Below are 20,947 nucleotides of genomic sequence, written 5' to 3'. Positions count from 1 at the left end.
CCTCAATGGTTTGCATATTGTGCGCTCATTTGAATATAAACTAAATAAGCAAATACTTCATTTGGCAATGAGTTAATTGGCCCCGCAATAAGGTAACACCTCACCGAATGTCATTTTGGTTCGCTTCTCTCTTGTTTGCTTCGAGACTCCTTACTCGGCTGGATGCCAAAATCGTTGGAATTATGGCATCGAGAAATCTCTGCTTTACCAAACCAATAACCATAATGAATGTAATGAATTCAATGAAATTAGATAAATTATCAACACGCGAGCACCAGAAAAAAGGCAACCAGAAAAAAAGAGCAATGGAAGCATTTTACACCAGATCGCATTGACATGTAAATAATTGTAATAAATCGTGGAAAAAGAGAAGCGTACATTTGTTTGACCAACGATGAAACATATGGCATTTTGGGGTTTCGTTTGGGGCTTTTGGATATTTCATGAAAATGGACATCACAAATACAACAACAAAAACTTTGGCAGTCACTGACGGAAAAAATGGAATTTGTATTCGGCATAAATAAAATGACCGAATAGTGTGGGTATATATGAAGAGAGCGTCATTTAAAACCGAAAATATTAAAATTACAAATTAAAATTAATACGATATAGCTACACAAGCGATTCAATGTACAGTAGAAGCTCGATTATCCTTCAGGCACCGTTCCGCGACACAGACGGATAATCAAATAGACGGACAATCGAATGTGCTGGAAAAAATGGTTTTTTCGAAAAATAAAAACGGTACTTTTATATTCGTCGTTTTTTTAAATGTATATGTAATCTAGATGTGATTTCAATGTTTTCGTTGCGCAATTCAAAAATGAAAAAGCGATGTGATTTAAGATGTTTTAGTAAAAAAAAATTCCGTCGTTTTTGGTTGGTGCTTGCGATTTCGTGACAGCCAAATTTCGCAATCGTCGTAGAAGCATCACATCGACTTGACTGGCATCATTCTGTTTGGTATACCAATCAACGAATTGCTCGAACACGTCCAATCAAGTTATGAAATCGATTCAATCAGATCATGCAAAGTGAATTTATTGTGTCGCAATTCTATTTTTAGAATCGCGAATGAAAGAGTGTGCCGCTGTTCACATTCTCTGTAATTGTGTTCGGTGATTTGTGTAACTGTGTATTGCGCTAACATTTGCATTTTCAGTGAGTGCAGTTTATTGTCGAATTCCCAAAATCTCTCTCTATGCTTTTCGTAAACAGAAAACAAATCATAAACATCATTTGCGCATTGTGTACATAAAAACAAAATAAGAACAAAACAAAAAAAATTCATCGCTGACTGCGGTGACGGATAATCGGACTGACGGTTGATCGAGAGACGGATAATCGAGCTTTTACTGTATTTTATATGAAATTGAACGCTTTGTATCACATTTGTGATTTTGATGGCTCTTTTGTTCGTGTTGGTGTTTATTGGTGTGTGCGGTGCGTGGATTTGTGTTGCAGCCCGTTTATGACGGCTAGTTTTTATTTTGAAAATGTTTCCAATGATTAATCGCATGTCATGCTGAGTATAAGTGACATTTTGCGATCGTAAATTAATTGAATCAAATGAATGACAAAAAAAAGGTTCAGTACAAATACAGCCGCTTCCCTTTCTCCATTTGATTCACTTGCACAGCTATACAACAATCAACACAGCTATAGGCAATCAACACAGTGCTAATGTACAGCATTATGTTTGAATAATGGCTTAACAATTCTGTCAATAATTTATAAATAATAAATTATTTGCTGACTACTGGTCCGTTACCTCATGTGTGTTAATCAAAGAAATATCAAAATATATTGCATGTTTGCTCAACATTTCATTCATTTATAATTGTGTGTCTGGTTATTATATTTCTCACTTTCTCTGATTTTATTTTCCTTTTTTCCTCTGTTCAATTTTGTTTGTGTCTGTTTTATGCAAATGTTGCCAATTTGAATAATTTTAATCATTTTCATTGCAGTTCCAATAACGTCAGTGCGCGGTGTATTAGGTAGACAAGCGATGTTGCCGTGTGACATCGATCCGTTGGAGAAGGGTGATGTTGTGTTCATGGTGCTTTGGTATCGAGAAGGAGACAACGAACCATTATACAAGTAAGTTGCAATTCAATTCGATTGTTTCGGTTTGTTCGATGAAATCACACAATTTTTCCATTGAATTCGGCAGATTGTGTCGCAGTTGCAAAAAGCTTATGGCGATAATTCATTGCTTAAAATGAATGAAAATGCGATGTGTATATCACCTTTTATGACTTTAGGCTGTGCTGTTGAAGCGCAGAAATCTCGGTATCGTGTCTGCGAATCCATTTTTGAAAAGGACACACTGTGCGAGAGAAGGAAATTGAACTTATTAAAAGTTGAAACGTGTTCGATTTTAGTTTTCGAAAAATGGTTTGTTATCTGCTTGCTGTCTGAATTTGCTCTTTAAAGGAGCATAAAGTCATGGTGTTTCCAATGAAGTGGTCATGATTTCTGAAACTTCAATAACAAGAAATGCTGAAGCGTGAGCGTGCTCGCTCGTTCGTCCCATTCAACTACCGTTTCTTGTTGTTGTAGTTTTTAATTTGAAAGTTTCACTCGCAAAACTTTTGATCGTTCAAAATTGAAAAGAGAAGAAAAACAACAACGAATAAATATATATATTTATATTGAAAATGTGAAATGCAGTTTTTTTTCTGTTTTGCTTCTTGTTCCACTGTATTACTAATTGCCCATTGTGATTGTGTATTTGTAGTTTTGATGTACGCGGTCGGCCAATTGGACAAGCAAAACTGTGGTCATCGCCGACGGTATTCGGATCCCGAGCTTTTTTCAGCACCGCAAATCGTCCAGCACAATTAAAAGTTGACAATATCAAACTATCCGACGAAGGAATGTACCGGTGTCGAGTAGATTTTCGCAATTCACCTACTCGAAATTTGAAGATCAATTTAACTGTCATTGGTAAGTGTTCATACATTGCGTCATATATATTTAAGTGAATCTAACGGCGATGCCAACTCGCTAGAAATTCTTCCCTCTGTAAGGATGGCTTCACATAGCAGTAACTAAAATTGCAAGTGGAACCATTCCGTTCGTTCTGGTTTCACATTGCTAAATGGGCGTATTTGCTTGGGTTGCTATTCGATGGGAGAAAAGTGTATTTTTTCACCTAGCTCGTGGAACATTGAAGTTTTTGAATAACGGCTCAATCGATTTATTCGGAAAATTTGAGAATTTTGCTATCGCACGTGATTCATTTCGTCTTTTATCGGCCATTTCAAATCCAAGTGACTTTGAATGAAACTTGGCTGCAAATCGAAATATCCCATACAAACGAAGCAGTCTATTGACACCTTCAATTTTTAAAATTCACCAAAAGCTAAGGAAAACAGGCAAAATCGAACATTTCGACAGAACCGAAAGAGAAAAAAAAGAAGTATGAATTGTGTGCAGAGATTCTCAATTTAATCACAAATCGGAACTGTCGAAAATCATTCATCGGTAAAGCGGTTCATCGGTGGCAGTGGCAGAATGGGATAGAGAGAAGAAGGCACAGCAAAGTATTTCCTCAAATGTGTACGCAATTTCGAATTCCTTTATCGAAAATGCATGAATGCCCATAACTCACACTTACACATATGTGCGTGTAATAGAAAACAATATTCTTTAATGGACAGGCATTTTTTATATCATTTGCCTCCCCTGTTATTGCCGTTGCCGTTGCTGTTGCTGCGGCTATTGCTGCCGCTGCTTCGTATGCATATGCTGAAAAAGGGATGATTACATTTTTGTATGAGCGCGCCTAGGCGCACACTAGTCAAACATATTTTTATCGCCTCCTTTATCTATGTAAAGTGTTGGCAACTGTGATATTGGACTCATGGGAATGTCATATATTTATGATCGTAAAAAAATTCGTACTTTTACCATTTATCCATACCAATTTCTTGTGAAAATTTTCACTTTAAGCGAATTCTTTCGTGCTACTGCTGGTGGTGCCTTGTGAACGTATTGAAAAACACGCATGGCGAACACAAGAAGAAAAAACTATCCATTTCTGTTTTTATATTTCATTTCTTTTCGGTAACCACTTGAAAATGGGGGGAAATGGAAAAAAGGAGTGAAATCATGAGCGAAAAATCATCAGTAATGTCATTATTACTGAAGTTGCAAAAATTCACATGCGACGTGTCACAAAACAGGGAAAACGGCACCTTTTTCCGTCTTCTTTTTTATTTTTATTGGGCTGAAACGATAAATACCATTCTCATTCTACCTTTTTTCTATTCCACACCACTCACACATGAGATACGAGTAGTACGCCGAATTGGGGACATCACCAGTAAAATGTGACTTGCGAACGAAATTTTCAATTCTACAATTTGATGGGAATACTTGTGGCCTCACTAAAGACAGTAAGAGTGGGAGGTGCTTTCAGATTCGAGCCGCACAGTCACATTTTCATCGTACATGATTATATGTGCGTTTTACATATTCATGTATAAAAGTAAAAGTAAAAGTAAAAGTGAAAAAAAAGAAGAAAGAACAAAATCAATGCTCAAAATTATCCCGCTGGGCACACACATCTTTCAATTGCTCGTATCAACCGCATTTTACAAAAAGGTTGGTTGCTCGCAAAAGAAAACCCGTTTCCGTCAGATTCCATCAGCATCAATAATAATAACAATAGAAAGAAAAGTATGAATTTTATATGTAATGCATGTAAAATGAACACCAAAAAAAGGGAAAATCCACACCTTGGTGAGCATACGATATGGCAGGGGATGGTGTACTACACACCAAGTCGAATTCAAACGATTTGCAAGTATTTCCGTCCGTTGTGCGCAACGCTAAACAATGTAGAAAAGAATAAAATCAAAACTTTTTACATATATTATTATGCCAGTGATGTGCGGATTGCCAAAATCTCCAGTATCATGTGGAAATTTGGTGCGATTTGCTGCAAAACTCACATCAACACATATGGCATAATAAAACGTAACGTGTAGTTGGTGTTGTTGTTGTTGCTGCTGCTGCTGCCTGCCCGTTTGCAAAATATGTATGTTTTTGCCTATTTTATGATGGTCGCAAAAGAGCGTAAAAGGATTGGACGATTCTTTGAAACCGTAAAGCTCTTACATATTTTGGCACCTGCACATTTTGTTTGTCATAACCAACAACCCCACAAACAATGAACGCATTTTACTGCGCCAAATGTTAAGGTGAGCCACAAATTACGCAACTCATGGGCCGCATACTCATACAAACAACGTAAAGACGCTCGCTACCATTTAGCCCGTTTCATTGCGATGCATTTTGATGACGATATTCGGGTCCGGCTCTCATTCTCGTTTCCTCACTCTCTTTCACTCTGCCGGATATAATTCACACGATAAATGATCTGGAACGAAAATTATCGCGCATTTTCATATTTACTATTAAATATAAATCACACATGATTCGCATCGTGATACCCCAGAGAGTACTATAGTCTCATTTACGGCTCTTTCTTCCATCGTATATGATGAAAGTATTAACAACAACGAAAAAAAAAATCTTGAACCTAATATGGTTTCATGGTATGTGAATGTAAGATATAAAATTGCAATAGCTATTTCTGGCATGTATATGGGAAAATCGTCCCAGTTTTCAACTGTTAACTCCGAACATTTCACTTCATCTATCACTGCTATTGCATTTCAACCCAGTTGATATGTTTAAATCAATTAGTAAATTAGCATTTAGTAGATTCTTGAATTCAATTCACGAAATCCATAGCTCGGCTTGTTGAATTGCATATTGAATGTGTTGCCATTACCACCACCGTCGCCATGATGAATTTATTTGCATCCAATGATTCGACTTTGCTCAGTAAATCTCGGTTAACTGTGTGAAGAGAGAAAAAAAAGTAAAATCCCGTATTTCCGACGTTTTGCACCCGGATGAAAAATGCCAAAAATATGCAAAAATTACGTGCACGTCTTTCTTTATGGTGTTTTTGTAAGCGTGAATGTGTAGCCGCCGCGTGTGAGATATCGATTGAAACATACGGTTTTCCGGACGAACGGGATTTTTTTTTTATCCCGACTAAGCATTAGTCTGGTTTCGTTTGCACCGTTTCGATTACGATTGAATGTGTTCATGCTCTCGTTATCGCCGCATGTCTTTCTGCCAACACCATTCACAAGTTATTTCATGAATACGAAAAATGTGATTGAATCTGCATTTCAATTTTTTTTCTTTTGTTCGTCTCTCTCTCTCTCCTTTTTTACACACACAAACACACACCCGTTCAATCGCTGAATTATTGGATTCAATCTAACGATCAAACAACTATAATGCATTGAGTGCATGAATACTATGTGTGTTTCAATCGTTTGTCCCCGTGGCATTTCTCCCGAATATTGTGTGCAAACTCCGTAAAAGAGATATTCGATGCACTATTGGATTCATCTGTTCGCATTTTCTTGCTATTTTTCTTCACTTCCCTCTACTATCTCCTTCCCTTTCTCTCAATCTTTCTTTCACACATATAAATCGGATGTGGTGGTGGTAAAAAAGAGACAAATACACATTAGAATCGACAACGAGAGTTTAAATAATAAGGAAAAGGGAATCATTCTTCGCTTTGTGGATCTATGTGAGTGTAAATGCATCGAAGTACATTTCCGGTAATGTGCAACAGCAGCAAGCCAAAGTGTGAAAGAGACAACGCAACATGAGCCACACACGCTCACCATACATCGACGACAAGGACGGCGGTGGAGTCGAGGGATGGTGTGATGTAGTTGGGGAGTAAACCAACAAGACGGCATAAAGAATCCAGCTATTCACGATATGCACGAAGATTATGTTAATAATCTTCCAACTATGTCATTTCCTTTGCCTTTTCGCATATTATTTCCTCATCGGCAATGGCTGTCGTTTTTCTGACTAGACGAAATCGACGAGAAGAATAAAAAAAATACCGAACTAAGCAATCCGAAGAAGCAGGAAATGTGCACACGAAAATGGAAAGGCAGCACGCAGCGCACAACATACGATTGTGCAAGTGGGTGAGAACGAGAATGAGAGATTGAAAATGAGGCAGATAGAGCAGAACAAAATTGAATTGAATCGCTTTAAGAGCGTATTTTCGTTTAGACGACGGAATAAATTGTGGAAATTGTTTTATATGCATTACAAACATGATTGAAAAATATTTTAAATATTTAATTTTAATACGATTTACCAAAGACTTTGATGGAGTGAACGCTGACTACTTTTTGCCAGAGAGAGAGAGAGAGAGAGAGAAAAGAGCGGCGATTGGGGGTTGAGCACGCGCCCATTTCATTTCAAGCCAACATTATACAAGATGCTTGTCGATGCAATCATTGCAATCATTTCATCACATTTAGCCATTTTATTCTTGGATCAATTGAATTATTTATGACGATTTGAGTCTGTGTGCCGTCTTTTTTCCATTTTTATTCTTCATCTTCTTCAAATTATAATTCATTCTGCGCGTGATTGCGTTTTGAATCCCATTTTTTTTAAATAATTCTATTGCTCGGGTTGAATACTAAATCAAGACACAAAAAAAGCATTGGAATTGCAATCATTTTATCCACAATTTAAATGAAGGAGTACAGTGGTTAAGACAAAAAAGAGTTTCTTGATTAATTGAAAATACTTGAAGAAAAAATTCTCAATCAAAAAGATCCCATGTTTTTGGGTTCATTGTGTTTCGATTCTGTTTAGCCCATAGTTCAGTTGTTCCTTCGACCGCTTGCGTCAACAACTGAGCGAAAAACATACACACCGCCTTTATTAGCATGGCTCATTGTGCAAATATTGAATAATAGCTTTCCTCCTCAATTGTCAATTCATAATTCACAATTTAAAATGGTTCAACTGCAATTCTCGTTAGCGTCCCGTTCATTTTCAGTTTTGTTTCAAAATTCATTTGGTTCTGTTTACATCTTTTGAGCTTGAATGCTGGGTTAATTTGTTTACGCGAAAAGGCATACACAGAACACACGTATACAAACAGACACACAGGAAGAAGAGTGTTCATAATTCTTCTCGTTTCTCGCTAAATAAGCTAATTTTTCAACTGCCATTGTTTTTTTTTATTTCGGGTTGGGAGGAGTAGCAATGTTAACGAAAAGCCTCACCGTAAGTCAGTTTATATCATTTGGAATTTATGTCCATATTTTACGTAATCTCGGGGAAAAGTGTCAAGCGAAAAAAGGCAATTAAATTCCAGCAAATGAGCGCACTTGTTATACAAAACGTGGCAAACACAATAAAATGAAAACAGACATAAGTTTTAAAAATGTGCTCGAAATCACAGAGAGTGGCTGCTGCAAACGGTGGTGACGGAAGAAACAGAAAAGAATGTGCTGTTGCCGGAAAGTGGCGGAATGGAGGAATGGGACTGTATGGAAGAGAAAGAGAAAACGGTTACACGACAGCTGTGGAAAGGGAAAGAGACGAGATGAGATTTTAGTTCACTGACAACGATTTCGAATATACCCGAAGCATTAGCGTTGAAAAATCGCTCACAAGTATTTTTACTAAGAAACGATGGACGGACAGACGAACGGATGAACGAGGAAAAAAATTATGCCCGAGATGAACGAGTTGCGATGTAGATTACACGTGGATAACGATGCAAATGAAAATTATTCGAGGTGAAAAATATTAATTTGTGTCGGTTGAAAAATTTCCAACTCTACCTGGTCATAGCCATGGCGCATTCGCTCAATCGTTCTTTCTGTTCTCTTTCGGCCCGAGTCGTTCTCATTCTATCTGCTGTTTTTGTTGTTGTTATTTTGTTCTTTCGATATTTTATTCGTTCTTTTTTCCATATACCGTCACCACAGTACAGTGCCTTGTTTCTTTTCACCCAACGAGATTAGTGAGCTGAAACCATATTTCACTACGAGAGCTTTCTTATTCATTTTCAAATAAAACGAAAGGAAAAAAAAACGATTAGCCGCAAGTGGACCTGCACGTTGAATATCAACATATATAATATGTATATGCCTGTGTTTGTACCTCTATGCCTGGTGGCATAGACGTGTGCAAATGCGTGTCCGGCGAAGATGAACCGTATATGTATATAGTTTGGATACTGTCGGCAGTGAACTCCACAACTATCGCCGACCAAAAAATGTCAAATGAAGTGGCGTGACAACGCAGTGACACGGCCGCACACAAAACGATATATGAATATATGTAGGTATGTATGGAAAGTCCCACGTAGAACGCTTTATTTTGGTTTGATTATGTGGTTTCGACCAATCTGATGATTGTGTGCGTATACCACAAAGAAACCATATTAATAACAACGAAGTCGACCGATGAAATTAACATTTGCGAAAATACGTGTATGCTTGAACAGGATCCAAACAGAACAATTCTGCGGGCGGGAGAGAGAGAGAGAGAGAGAGAGAGGGAGGGAGAGAGGGGGGGAGAGAGGGGGGGAGAGAGGGAGGGAGTGAAGGCAAAAAATGTCAGCCAAAATTCGCAAAGAAACGAAGGGAAAAATATAATAGAATTGTGGGACTGGGAATATTTTCACATAGATGAAGATAAAGTAGGTTAAAATGTGCATACACGATGTGATATGAAGAAGAAGAAGATTACGAAAAAGAATAATAAGAATGAGAGGGAAAAAATATGATGGCAAATTGCTGTAGCGACATGAAATGCTCTTAAGCCAAAATCCTCCGTCTATTCGTGCATTTGTTGTCCTGTCATTTCGTCTTTTCATCCATTCATTCGTTTCGAACGCTGCGTCTAACCATAATGACACGGTACATTTTCTCATCACTGTTTTGCGTTTTTCTTCATAAATTTTTCTTTTATTTTGCTTCTGCTGCTGCTGCTGCTGCTGATGTTCCTCTCCTTCACATCTTTCGATTTTGTACAGGCACTCCATTTTTCCCCGTCTCTCTCCGGTTGTTGGTCGTTGTGCAAGTGCTTACTAGTGCTTAATTGTGTACGTGTGGCAGGGCGTCTTTTTATTCACCGCCGGAAAACCTTTATGTATAGCAGAAGAAGAAAAAAAATTATGTACCTTTTTTGTGCACACCTCTTCGCTTCCACACTCACGTGCATTTTTACTTCATCTCTTTGTCACCCGGGTTCCACTCGATTCATCTATTTTTTTCGCTACCGGAATTGTACTTGTGTGTTTAATGTATGTATGTGTGTGTTTACAATGTGTAGCTTTTTGTTCAAATTTATTATCTCCACTCGGAACAAGGGTAAGTTTACTTAAAATCACCTTGCTCCATAATTATGTCGCATCTTGCAATACTAGATGGGATCGTTTGTCAAAATGAAATTTGAGCTTTGAGAGGGAATAAAAACGACAAATTTATCATCAACTAACGAATCTACTTTCAATCTACTTTCTAAAACATCAACAGTACCGAATCATTAGTCGAAGCGTTTAATTTTCATCTTTTCACTCAAAATGCTCTCCATAAATGAGCGCGCGTCAGTCGAAGTGCTGTTACGGTCTCACTCCATCTGAGCACTTGCCTTTCGAACGCTTTTGACATTCATTTTAAAGCTGTCGCCAATTTTCGAAAACATTTCCGTTTCATAGCGTCATTTCGTTTGTGTGTATGTGAGCGAACTCACAATGTGCTGTGTATAAATCATATACTGTCATATTAGGTACTTTTAGTGTTTGAATTTTGACAGAACTTCTGCGGTCATCACCTAGTTGCGCCACATATCACATCGTTCCATAGACATTGTGAGTTCGGTGTGAGCGCGCCTTTCACGCAACAGAGTAGACGAACAGCAACGCACTATTTGACCGTTTACCCTTAATGCCAGTGTTTGTCACCAAACAAAATAACGAACACAATTTTGTTTGCGGTGAAACATCCTGTTCCGGTCGGTATAATTTAAACAAGGCATTAGACAAAAGCGGCAAATAAAAACGAAATTACAATGTTCATCGCAGTGTGGTGTGCGGTGGTAAAAAAAACATCCACGCTGCTGGCATCACAAACAATAGTCACACTTGACAGGGAGAGAACGAGAGCGAAAGAGAGAACAAAAAAGTCTATGTTATCAATAAATACACTTACCTGCGTATTTCACTCATACACAATACACATCCTCAAACCAATGGACATCACTTGAAAAAGAAATGAATGAAGCGAATTAAAAAAGGCGAAAGAGAATGGAGCAGGGAGGAAGGGATGGATCTTTTTTATGAAAAAAGAGGTGGAAAACATCCAGAAAGCAGACGGAATCGGAAGCGGTTCCAAATGTGGAGGCCAAAAACTACTCGCATCTTTTCGATTTGAATTTGGTTAGTTGGTGGCGGATGTGCATGTAGATAAGTGCGTATATTGTGCTTTGTGTACTGTTGCTGTTGACGGTTGCTTTTTTCGCCTCCGGTATGTATGTGGCGTATTCGTCTCTGTGAAGCAAAGACAATTGAAAAATGAGGGCCATTTGTTACTGTCAGCCGATTGCTATTTAGTAGATGTTTGTATGCGCTCATTCGCCATTTTTCGTTATAAGTGTGTGTAAATAAATAATCCGTATTTTACCGCTTTTTTCTCTCTCGCTCTTCAACATTATCGGTCATTGTCTCTTTCTCTGTTTCTCATGTGTGTGTGTGTGTGTGTGTGTGTATTGTCTCTTATTGCTATGTGTCTAATTTCATTGTACCTGTTTTTACTTTTGTTATGCACCACAGAACCGAGCCAGCCACATGAACCCCAGTCGAACGCCTCTCGTGTCTGAGAGTCCATTTAAACAAATGATTTCGTGCAGATTTAAAGCTTTTTCATTCGAGCACGTTTCCGATTTCCCCACACGGTTACGCTTGATACACACTTGCACTGGAAGAATAAGGAACTAAAATGATTTTGTTATGGAATTAATAAAATTACAGCAATTACTTAGATTAGATTTGACAAATTATATTTGTGCACATTGAACACATAGATAGATGATTTGATAGCTCCACCGAAAGTCTTCATATGAATAACGGCCCATCATTCGTTGGAATGGCTTTCCTTTCTCTCTCTCCATTTTTTCTCTTGTTCTCTTCTTTTTGCCGTAGATAATCTTTATTTATCAATTTATTTTCACTCCGTTGTTTTGTTGAGATTTTTGCGGAGCTGCAATTAAAACGGTAAAAAAGTGTTTAAAATAGAACGTCAAATGGATGGATTATCCGAGCAAAATTGAGGTCACATTTCATACATCCCATACAAAATTCCATTTATACGTATGTTCAATGTACACACATAGCAGAAGCCAGACCAAAAGAGGAAGAGGGGAAAAAGCCGTCGGTTTTTCTTCGAAATCAGATTCGCATTCGCAATGAAAATCCACATTCGGTTACCATGGGCTGTATTCAAGCAATAACATAATCTAACAAATTCCATTTTCTCTGAACGATACAGACATATGCTAGCATTCAATTTTCTCACAGGATCTTTGCAATAATAATTGTAACCGAATATATTTTTCATTACGATTATTTCTTGTTTGTATTGTGTGCTACTCGTGTTTCGCATTCATTTTATTTGATAAATAAGTGCGATAGAGATTGCAGAGCAACGACAAGCACAGTCATGAGCGAGAAGCGAGAGTTTGCAAGTTGGTTGATGTGTTTGTGGCTTAAGCAATAATTAAGTTTACTGCATACTTTTCCAAGACACCTTCCATATTTTTGCTGTCCAATATCATACCATTGAATTGAAGTTGATATACTTCTCAGCAGGATTAGTTTCAGAGGACCTTCGTTTTATTTGTCTGTTTGCTGTTGTGTGTGACGACGACGACGACGACAAAAGTAAAAGCGGATACGATATGTTCTCTATTGTCATATGATGTAAATTATTCTCTCTTTCTCAAACTGATTAAGTGAATTGCCGTGTTCGTGAGTCGCATGGGATTTGTCAGCAATTCATGCAACATCGAATAAATTTTATTTGCTTCGGCGATGTATTGATGTTACTTTCATCATTTTCGGCGATGTTTCGCTCACACATAGACAATGAACGAAAGCGAACACGAGAGGCCGAAAGAACCAACAAAAATAATAAAGAAAGAGAGAGAAAAAATCAGTAAATATATTAAATAAATGGCACGGGCTTAATGAACTTGGTAGACACCGAAGTCAGACATTCAAGCCGACAGAGTCGTTACACATACATATAATTGCACAATATATTACGGCTGACGGTGCTGCTGTTGTTGTTGCTGTTGTGCCTATTCACATGCTATTTCGCTTTGGAAAAAAGGAAATGTCGGAACGCCATTCATTCAGTCATACAAAAGAGTGACGCGAGATTGCGATAAAGCCACTCTCGTGTTGTTTTCGAGATGTAACTGATATTAATGCCCAAGTTGATATATAAAAAAGTTGGACTCCGTGCACAAAACTCCTATCCGATAAGTATTATGCCAAAGCGTGGCCCATTTGACTATACACATACACTTGTGGATGCTTTACGTTTTTAGACTGTTTACGATATTGAAAACGAAAACTCGAAAGTTTTTTTTTTTCTGCAGTTCCCTAATGAACACAGTAGAAAGTGTGAGCGCACAGTGCTCAAGTTCACGCTCTCACACCGACCAATGTAATGCCCGAGTTTTATTGCGGGCGCGCACCAAAAATCCAAACGGAAGAAAGGTGAAACTGAAACCTGAGGCAACAAATATTTTCAACATCGATTTTGAAGTAAATTGTTGAATCTGCAATATACTTGTTTCATACTTTGTTCGGAATACTGTAGCAGAAGAAGAAAAGTGAGGAATGAAAATTCACAAAGAGATCATTCGGCCAACAGTTCTCATTTTTTATTGTTGCTTGTGCTGCCTGAAGTTTTGCAATCAAAGAATTGAGCCAATGGACCTATAAAACAGTATCATCTTTTCGCTATCTTCACCGTTCGTGTCAGTGCTGTCAGCCATTTTGCGAGAGAGAGAGAAATTGATAGAAATAACGGACGAAAAAAGAACCCCGTACACACATACCAACACAACGAATTTTCAAAGTATTGCAAAGTCGAAAACATTGTGAACCATTACCGTTTGCCATCGCTGGACTGTTGTTGAATGTATCGAGTGTAATTATGTTTTAAAACGGTGCGTTTCTATCGTTAGCTAGCATAAATATTGAATTATGCCGTGATTGTGTTCAGCTAACGCAAAAACGTACGTCCAAACGATACTGGAGGGAATCGTAGGATATCTGCAAAATGGTATGAATCTAAACAATGCGCGGGATGAAGTTTTCCACGAAGAACGGACAGAACTGACAGTGAAGCGGGGAGGATGGGGTTGGTAGAGAATAACAAAAGGCCAAAGAATGCGCACGTTAAAATGACTTTGCACCTAAAAGTAGTGGTGTGACTTGAGGAATCTTTTCGTTATTTGGGCGAACATGATGGGTTCTCTTCCTGTGAACAAAGAATGTTTCTCATGGCAAACGATGACAGAGGAGTGAAAGTGAGTGAGGTGGAGAGAGTACCATCAAGAAGAAATATATCCTTTCTTTGGCATTGATTTCGGCTCACGGAATTTCCGCCATATTCATCATTCATTTGCATTTTATTTTCAAAAAAAAAAAATATGGAGAAAAATTTGACACTCAAACAAAAAGCACAGCCAAAAAAACTCACATCCATCCATGACCCAAGCAATCGACCATCACACAAACTGATGAATGAAGTGTATGCTATATAAAAATCGGTCATTCAGCATAGCCAACACATTATTATTAATGAAATTGATAGCTTCAATGTGATTCTTCATTTTTCACTATATTCTTTTATTGAAATTTTCATTGTATATCGAGCGTTCATTTAAAGTTGCGCTCTTTTTTCTTGCACACACTTTTTGACTTTTAATTTTTCTTTCCAGTTCCGCCTGATCGTCCAATTATCTACGAGGCAAAGCGACGAGAAAAGGCCAAAAATGTGGAAGCGTACAACGAAGGAAGTGACGTTTTGCTCTTTTGCGAAGTGACTGGCGGTAAGTTTTTTCTTTTAATTGGATTTCAAATAAAGACCAAGACAAAACGAATCTCGCCGAGTCGATCCGTTCGCAGATGGGTCAATTGTTGTTTATAGCTTTTCAAAAGTTGTATTTGCACATGCATTCAACAATTTTTCACTTTTATATAATATTCAAGTCGTCAATACCATTTTTGATCCGATTTTCACATTGGGCCACTAAGATCAAGAATGACGCAAATCAGAAAAATAGCTCGAGCGCCCTCAATTTCATAAGTGAATCAATTTTATTTCCCGTTTTTTCTTTCGTTCGGAACTAACGAATGATATTGGTAATAAATATTTCCATCCTACGTGAAAAACTAAATATTTGGTCACATAAGCTTAGTCAGTCCAAGAGCTAAAATGATTTAAAATCTCAATCGATTTATTATTTCGTTGAATGGGGGCCATGTCTCGCATAAAGCTCTGTGTATGCATGTGGCAGTGCACACAACGGCGGTCAAGTTGCTGCTTGGACGTAACATTGTTGAAGCAAAGGCCATTTCAATCAGGTTATTTATATAACTCATGAGAGCTTGTTTGGTTGCTTCTATCGTACACAATATAACAAACAAATTTGATTCAGAATCACCACTGATGATAATTGGTACAGCAAGCATTGGACATAATGAAATGCTCTGTTTTAACGTTTACATTGGAATCAACTAAAAACCTCTTCTCTCTGTCTCTGTGTACACCTTTTGATGTAGAAAATAGACGCTTACATATTTGCTCGTCTAATGAAAAGCAAGCTGCTGCAAATCTACTTTCATATTGAAACTTTGTTTTTTTGATTATGGCGAATAAAGAGGAAGAATAGAGAAAAAGGCGAACCTGTGCTTTGCATTGGTGCAAAGTGAAATTCGGTTAAGTGAAACGTGCAACTAAATAGGAAACGATAACCAACATAATGAATGTTGGCAACATTTAAATTGAAATAAATACGAATCCGAATTGGAACTACGTCGTCATGTATGCAGATGTCGAAAGAGGGAGAGAGAGAAAATAAGAAAAAGTGCACAACTCTGGATGGATCTTGAGAATGCAACTGTACCTCAATTTTTCGATTAGCGTTTGTTACATTGAAACTCCTCGAAATGAACAGGAGAATGACAACAACAACCAAAACCAGAATAAAAAGCACAAAACACATATTTGGAACATTCTGACTGCGTTTGAATTTGAATTGAATGTATCCTAATCAGATTCTTGAGTGGATTCATGATTGGATGTGCTTTGCTGCCGGGCCTTCTCACAAAAGGTTGACAATGCAAAAAGCCAAAGAGTCGCACCACTACCATATTGTGGGCTATTATTTGCAATGCTCCTTTGTGTCTGGGCCCCGATAAGCAAAGGGACGGTAACTAACGAGCACGTCAGCCAGAAAGTGAGTGGGTAAAGCAGAGAGAGAGCGATAGAGAGTTAGTGAGATAGAGTGGGAGTTCAAAACAATTTTTCGACAGATAATTATAATTATATTCGGTTGGAATTCGGTAGCATCAATGCCAAAATAACCCAAAATAATATGTAGTTTCCGGCATTTATTCGAATCCGGTTTTTCTCGGCGGCAAAAGCAGCAACCATCCTCGGCCGTAGCATGTACTTGAGTTTCGTGCATTTGCCACATATTCCTTTGGAACGCGTATACCGTTTCGGAATAATGATGATACCGAAAATTTCAAATGCAAACAAATATTCCATCCATCCATATAGTTGGAGATGACTCAGGAATGTTGCTTCATTTGTGCACACTAACACACGAAATGGTCGTTGTGCGTATTGACGAGAGAGAGACAGAGAGACAGAGAGTGAGAGAGAAACGGTTTTCTCGTTTTGTGCTGTGCGAATTTGTGTTGTGCCAAAATGTTATTATTATGATGAATGCGATTCATAGAAAATTGAATGAGGGTTTTTACAGCCGCCCGCTCAATACAATTCTGTGTTCGTTTCACAATTGAAACCCACTTGGATTCTAGCGCATACATATATGTGATGAAAAACGTGCCCGTTTTATTTGTTTACATGTAAATCGGTATTCAACACGCATTGACTAACTGAGTAGTTTTGCCATGCTGTATTATTGTCTTTTGAGGGTGGCAAAATTATGGAGCGTGAGCGCACGGGTTGTTTGTATTGAAAGAGCGAGAGCAAGCGGGAGAGAGAGAGAACACTCTTTTCTCATTGACATTGCGAATCCTAATACACCCAATACGTTTTATATTTAATTAAATTTCCCTTTTCACTTTTCGAAATGTTCATGAAGAGAGTGAATATATGGCGCAATTCAATTGTTTAAAATGTGTGTGAATATAGAAATGCGCTGACGCTTTGTGGGTAATTGACAAACAGTCGAAAATCCATGTGTGTACAGTGTACACACACGTCTATAAAACCGACCAAATGAATTACATTGCATTTTACTATTATGTTGTATAGTCTTTTTTGATTAAAAAACGACTACCATATTTAAAGAAAATGTAGACTAGGTTCACGCAAAGAAACATATATGAGAAATGTAGAGGGAGAGCGGAGATAGAGAGCCTCATGTCGAGTATGCCTACATCAACATCCTCATTCACGTTAATTCATACTCACACTCTTGAGCTCTCGCATACATACACTAAACTGAATATGTTTAAAACACGCACAAAGATGTGCATATGAAGTTATTTGCTTAAACCTAGTAAGTGCTTTAAACAGAATGACTGCGACAGCGGCTGAATGGGGAGCAAGAGAGAGACTGAACAACATAAAATAATCGTTTGCACCCCATGTTTGCGTAATTGTAGATGTTTTTTTTTGACTTTTATTGCTGAAAATTACAATTAGTGTTCGTCGGCGTGGCATATATGGAAATTTCATATGCTGTTTGCGAATGCAAAAAAGATGACAGAAAATTATTGTTGTCGTACATCAGGCGAAATATTTGTTCGTTTCGTTAGTAGTAAAATGAATGTGGCAATTCTCAACCAAAGAGGTATATTGTGTGAGTATGTTGTACAATAGCTTGGTGGAAATCGAACAATTCCAAAGCAATTGGTATTACATGAAAGTGAATTAAAATGAGAACTAATGTATGTACTTGTACATTGTACATATGTATGTGTGTGTGCTCGCTCGTTTTCACTCTTACTCGCGCTCTCGCATGCATTCAACCGAAATCACATCTCCGTCCGTGGCATTCAACCCATTTTTCAGTTGGATACATGTAGACTATTCAGACAGTATTTCTTGCTTGATGACTTTTGTTATTTCATTTCTGCACGTTCGCATTAATTGCTAATGTCAACGTCAACCGAATACTGAATGAAGACACTTTTTTCGCATTCTCTTTCTTCTCTAGCTCTCTGTCTCTATTTCTTGCTCTCGCAATAGCATCGCCGCATTTAGATTATGGTGAAAACCCACCAAAGATAGGTTTAGGTGTCACACAGAAGGATTAATAATGAAAAAAAAAGCAACGGGGGGAAGACGAGCACAGACATTGAGCATTCCCCGAACGAGGGTCATACACATAATATTCAACCGAAATTAAAAAGCACTTTGCTCCCTTTTTTATTGGTTAATCCATTCGTGTTATTTTTCTTGTGCATAATTTTCCACGATTTTTCCATTTTGTCCATGATTAATGTTCTGTTTTTACTGCCACTTTTGTACCACCACTCTACATGCACATAAATTGTGTGGAGCCAACAGAAAAGCGTCCCAATGTAACGACGTAATCGGAAAATGGCTCTCAAGTCTTCTCTCGCTCTTGCTCGATCCATTCGGTTTGCTCACACACACACACACACACTCACTCATTCACTTTGGACAAGGTTCCATATAAACAAAACGGCCACAAATAAAATTAATTTCTGCTTTGGCTTGGTCACCGTTATCGTCGCCATTGTCGTTTCGGTTACCGTCTCGAAATTATGACCATTGTTGCGTTGCTAAAACCATTGCTGCTGCTATTGGTGCTGCTGCTGTTTCTACTGTTGTTGCCACCACTTCGAATCCAAATCGTACACAAACCATTTTATGCTAGTTCATATTTTATGCGTAGTAAAATTGCTCATTTCAAATGATGTTGAATTTTATATGTAGATTTACTGTTGCGTTTCATCATAGCGAAAAAATTGTAATAAATGCTTTTATTCATACGAAAAACGGCCAACACCGAATATTCACGCTGGTCGACCAGCAACAGCAACGGGACCAGCAACAATATCATCACTATGCTGCATCACAGATAAGAAAATAATAACGCTCGCATGTTATGGGTTATCATAGCATGATTCCAAGCACCGTACAGACACATTATTATCAGCGCTTTTATTGTTTCGGTTTTCTGTTCGAACTGCATGCAGTTCATGAACATTATTTAAACATAAATAATCTTGGATCGTGCATTGCATATACCAGGTGCTTACCACAGCTCCATCATGTTGCGCGCACCCAGATTACTTTTCAATAACGAAAAGAAAAAAAAACACATAAAATTCAGCTCAATGTGAGTAGTCATGCCCAACAACATGAATCGTAAATGGAAAATATTCAGCAAATGATGCTCTAGCGGCATCTATACGGTAGAGTTTGGAAATTTGATTAAATGATTTCGTCACAAGGTTTACCCAAATATTGGAAATGGTATTTGTCAAAAATGGCATTTCAATCGTCATTCAGGATTCATGTTAGTGAACTTCCGATATGGACAAACAGAACTCTAAAAGGTTTTGGATCTGTTGAATATAATAACATTGTGCTTCACAGCGTTGGTCATGCCATACATTTTGCACATAAAAGCCAACTTTATAATCCAATATAACATTTAATATTACAAAATGTTATTTTTAATCGTTTAAAATGAGTATATGTTATACAAAAAGAAGTATTATGACAATTTTGAGAGGTTTGAATAGGTAGGCCAAGATGATCTTCTTCAATCAAACATTTTGTATTATTTTGGAGAAAAAAGTATTTAATTGACTGCAGTTAAATTTGATTGAATTAATAAGAGCAAATAAAGAGGAATCATATCTTTGATTGAATATTTTACCGTTTTTAGAACTTCCAATATGAACACTTATCTCAGTGAAATTGTGCATCAATTCAGTATGCAATGAATGAAAAGAATAAATTGGAAAATTAATGAAGACACTGAAATGGAGAAGCAAAACTGGTTCATGGCTAGAAAATAAATGTGTAATATTTTTCACATAGTACATGCTTTAAACAGAAAAAAAAACTTCTCCTATTTCCACAGTTCTTCCGTGAGAAATATGGCAATACTGATGTACACTATGAAATTGAAGTGGTAAATGAAAACCAATTCATTAAAATATATAACTTTGCTCCAATTGCGAAAAATAAGTAAGAACATATCGTAAATTTGATGCTTGCACAATCAAGGCGCAGAGGAAAAAACAACTAGCAAAACAAACATTCATTTTGGAATGTGTTTATATTTAATGAGAGAATCTGAGTTCGCATTTTTCGATTTGTGTGTATGTGTGTATTTGCTGCGTTGGAAATGACATCCGCAATTAATTGACAGATGCAAACATTTTGAATGTCGCAATACAGTTTAAATTTGTTGCTGTTCATATTTTCATAGCCACGAATAGAGTAAGCATCATGACATTGTTACGTATTTGGTGTGCCATGAAAAAAATATTATTCGCAACACTTTTTGCCAGCTTTGTTCTCTGTGATTACATTTGAGCGGAAGTGACGGACGGAAAGAGCCGACATGCACTCAAATCTATATTTACAAAGCGAGAAAGAGCAAAAGCAAGTGCAAACGAAATGAGGAAAAAAAAAATGAAAAACCAAAAAGTACTATTTTCACACACACACACACACACACACACAAACACACACACACACACATATGGGAAATGTGAAACGTATGTCATGCTCACTTTCATGTGATGAGC

The 20,947-nt window shown here is 37.5% G+C and overlaps 1 protein-coding gene across 1 annotated transcript in view; it reads left to right on the top strand.

The window, feature by feature from the left end:
- Positions 1-20,947, top strand: part of LOC129579367 (neural cell adhesion molecule 2) — a 296,337-nt gene that overhangs the window by 221,905 nt on the left and 53,485 nt on the right. The window contains exons 4-6 of the mRNA XM_055469409.1: positions 1,974-2,106; positions 2,747-2,955; positions 14,893-15,003. Coding sequence (XP_055325384.1) covers positions 1,974-2,106; positions 2,747-2,955; positions 14,893-15,003 — 453 coding nt within the window. The remainder of the gene's footprint in view (positions 1-1,973; positions 2,107-2,746; positions 2,956-14,892; positions 15,004-20,947) is intronic.

The sequence above is a fragment of the Sitodiplosis mosellana genome, unplaced genomic scaffold (assembly GCF_009176505.1).
Source record: "Sitodiplosis mosellana isolate CC-2019 unplaced genomic scaffold, AAFC_SMos_1.0 Smas_scaffold_6226, whole genome shotgun sequence".
In the NCBI taxonomy this organism is placed as follows: domain Eukaryota; kingdom Metazoa; phylum Arthropoda; class Insecta; order Diptera; family Cecidomyiidae; genus Sitodiplosis; species Sitodiplosis mosellana.
Note: the sequence above shows the minus strand (reverse complement) of the source record. Positions and strands in the feature narration are given on the sequence as shown.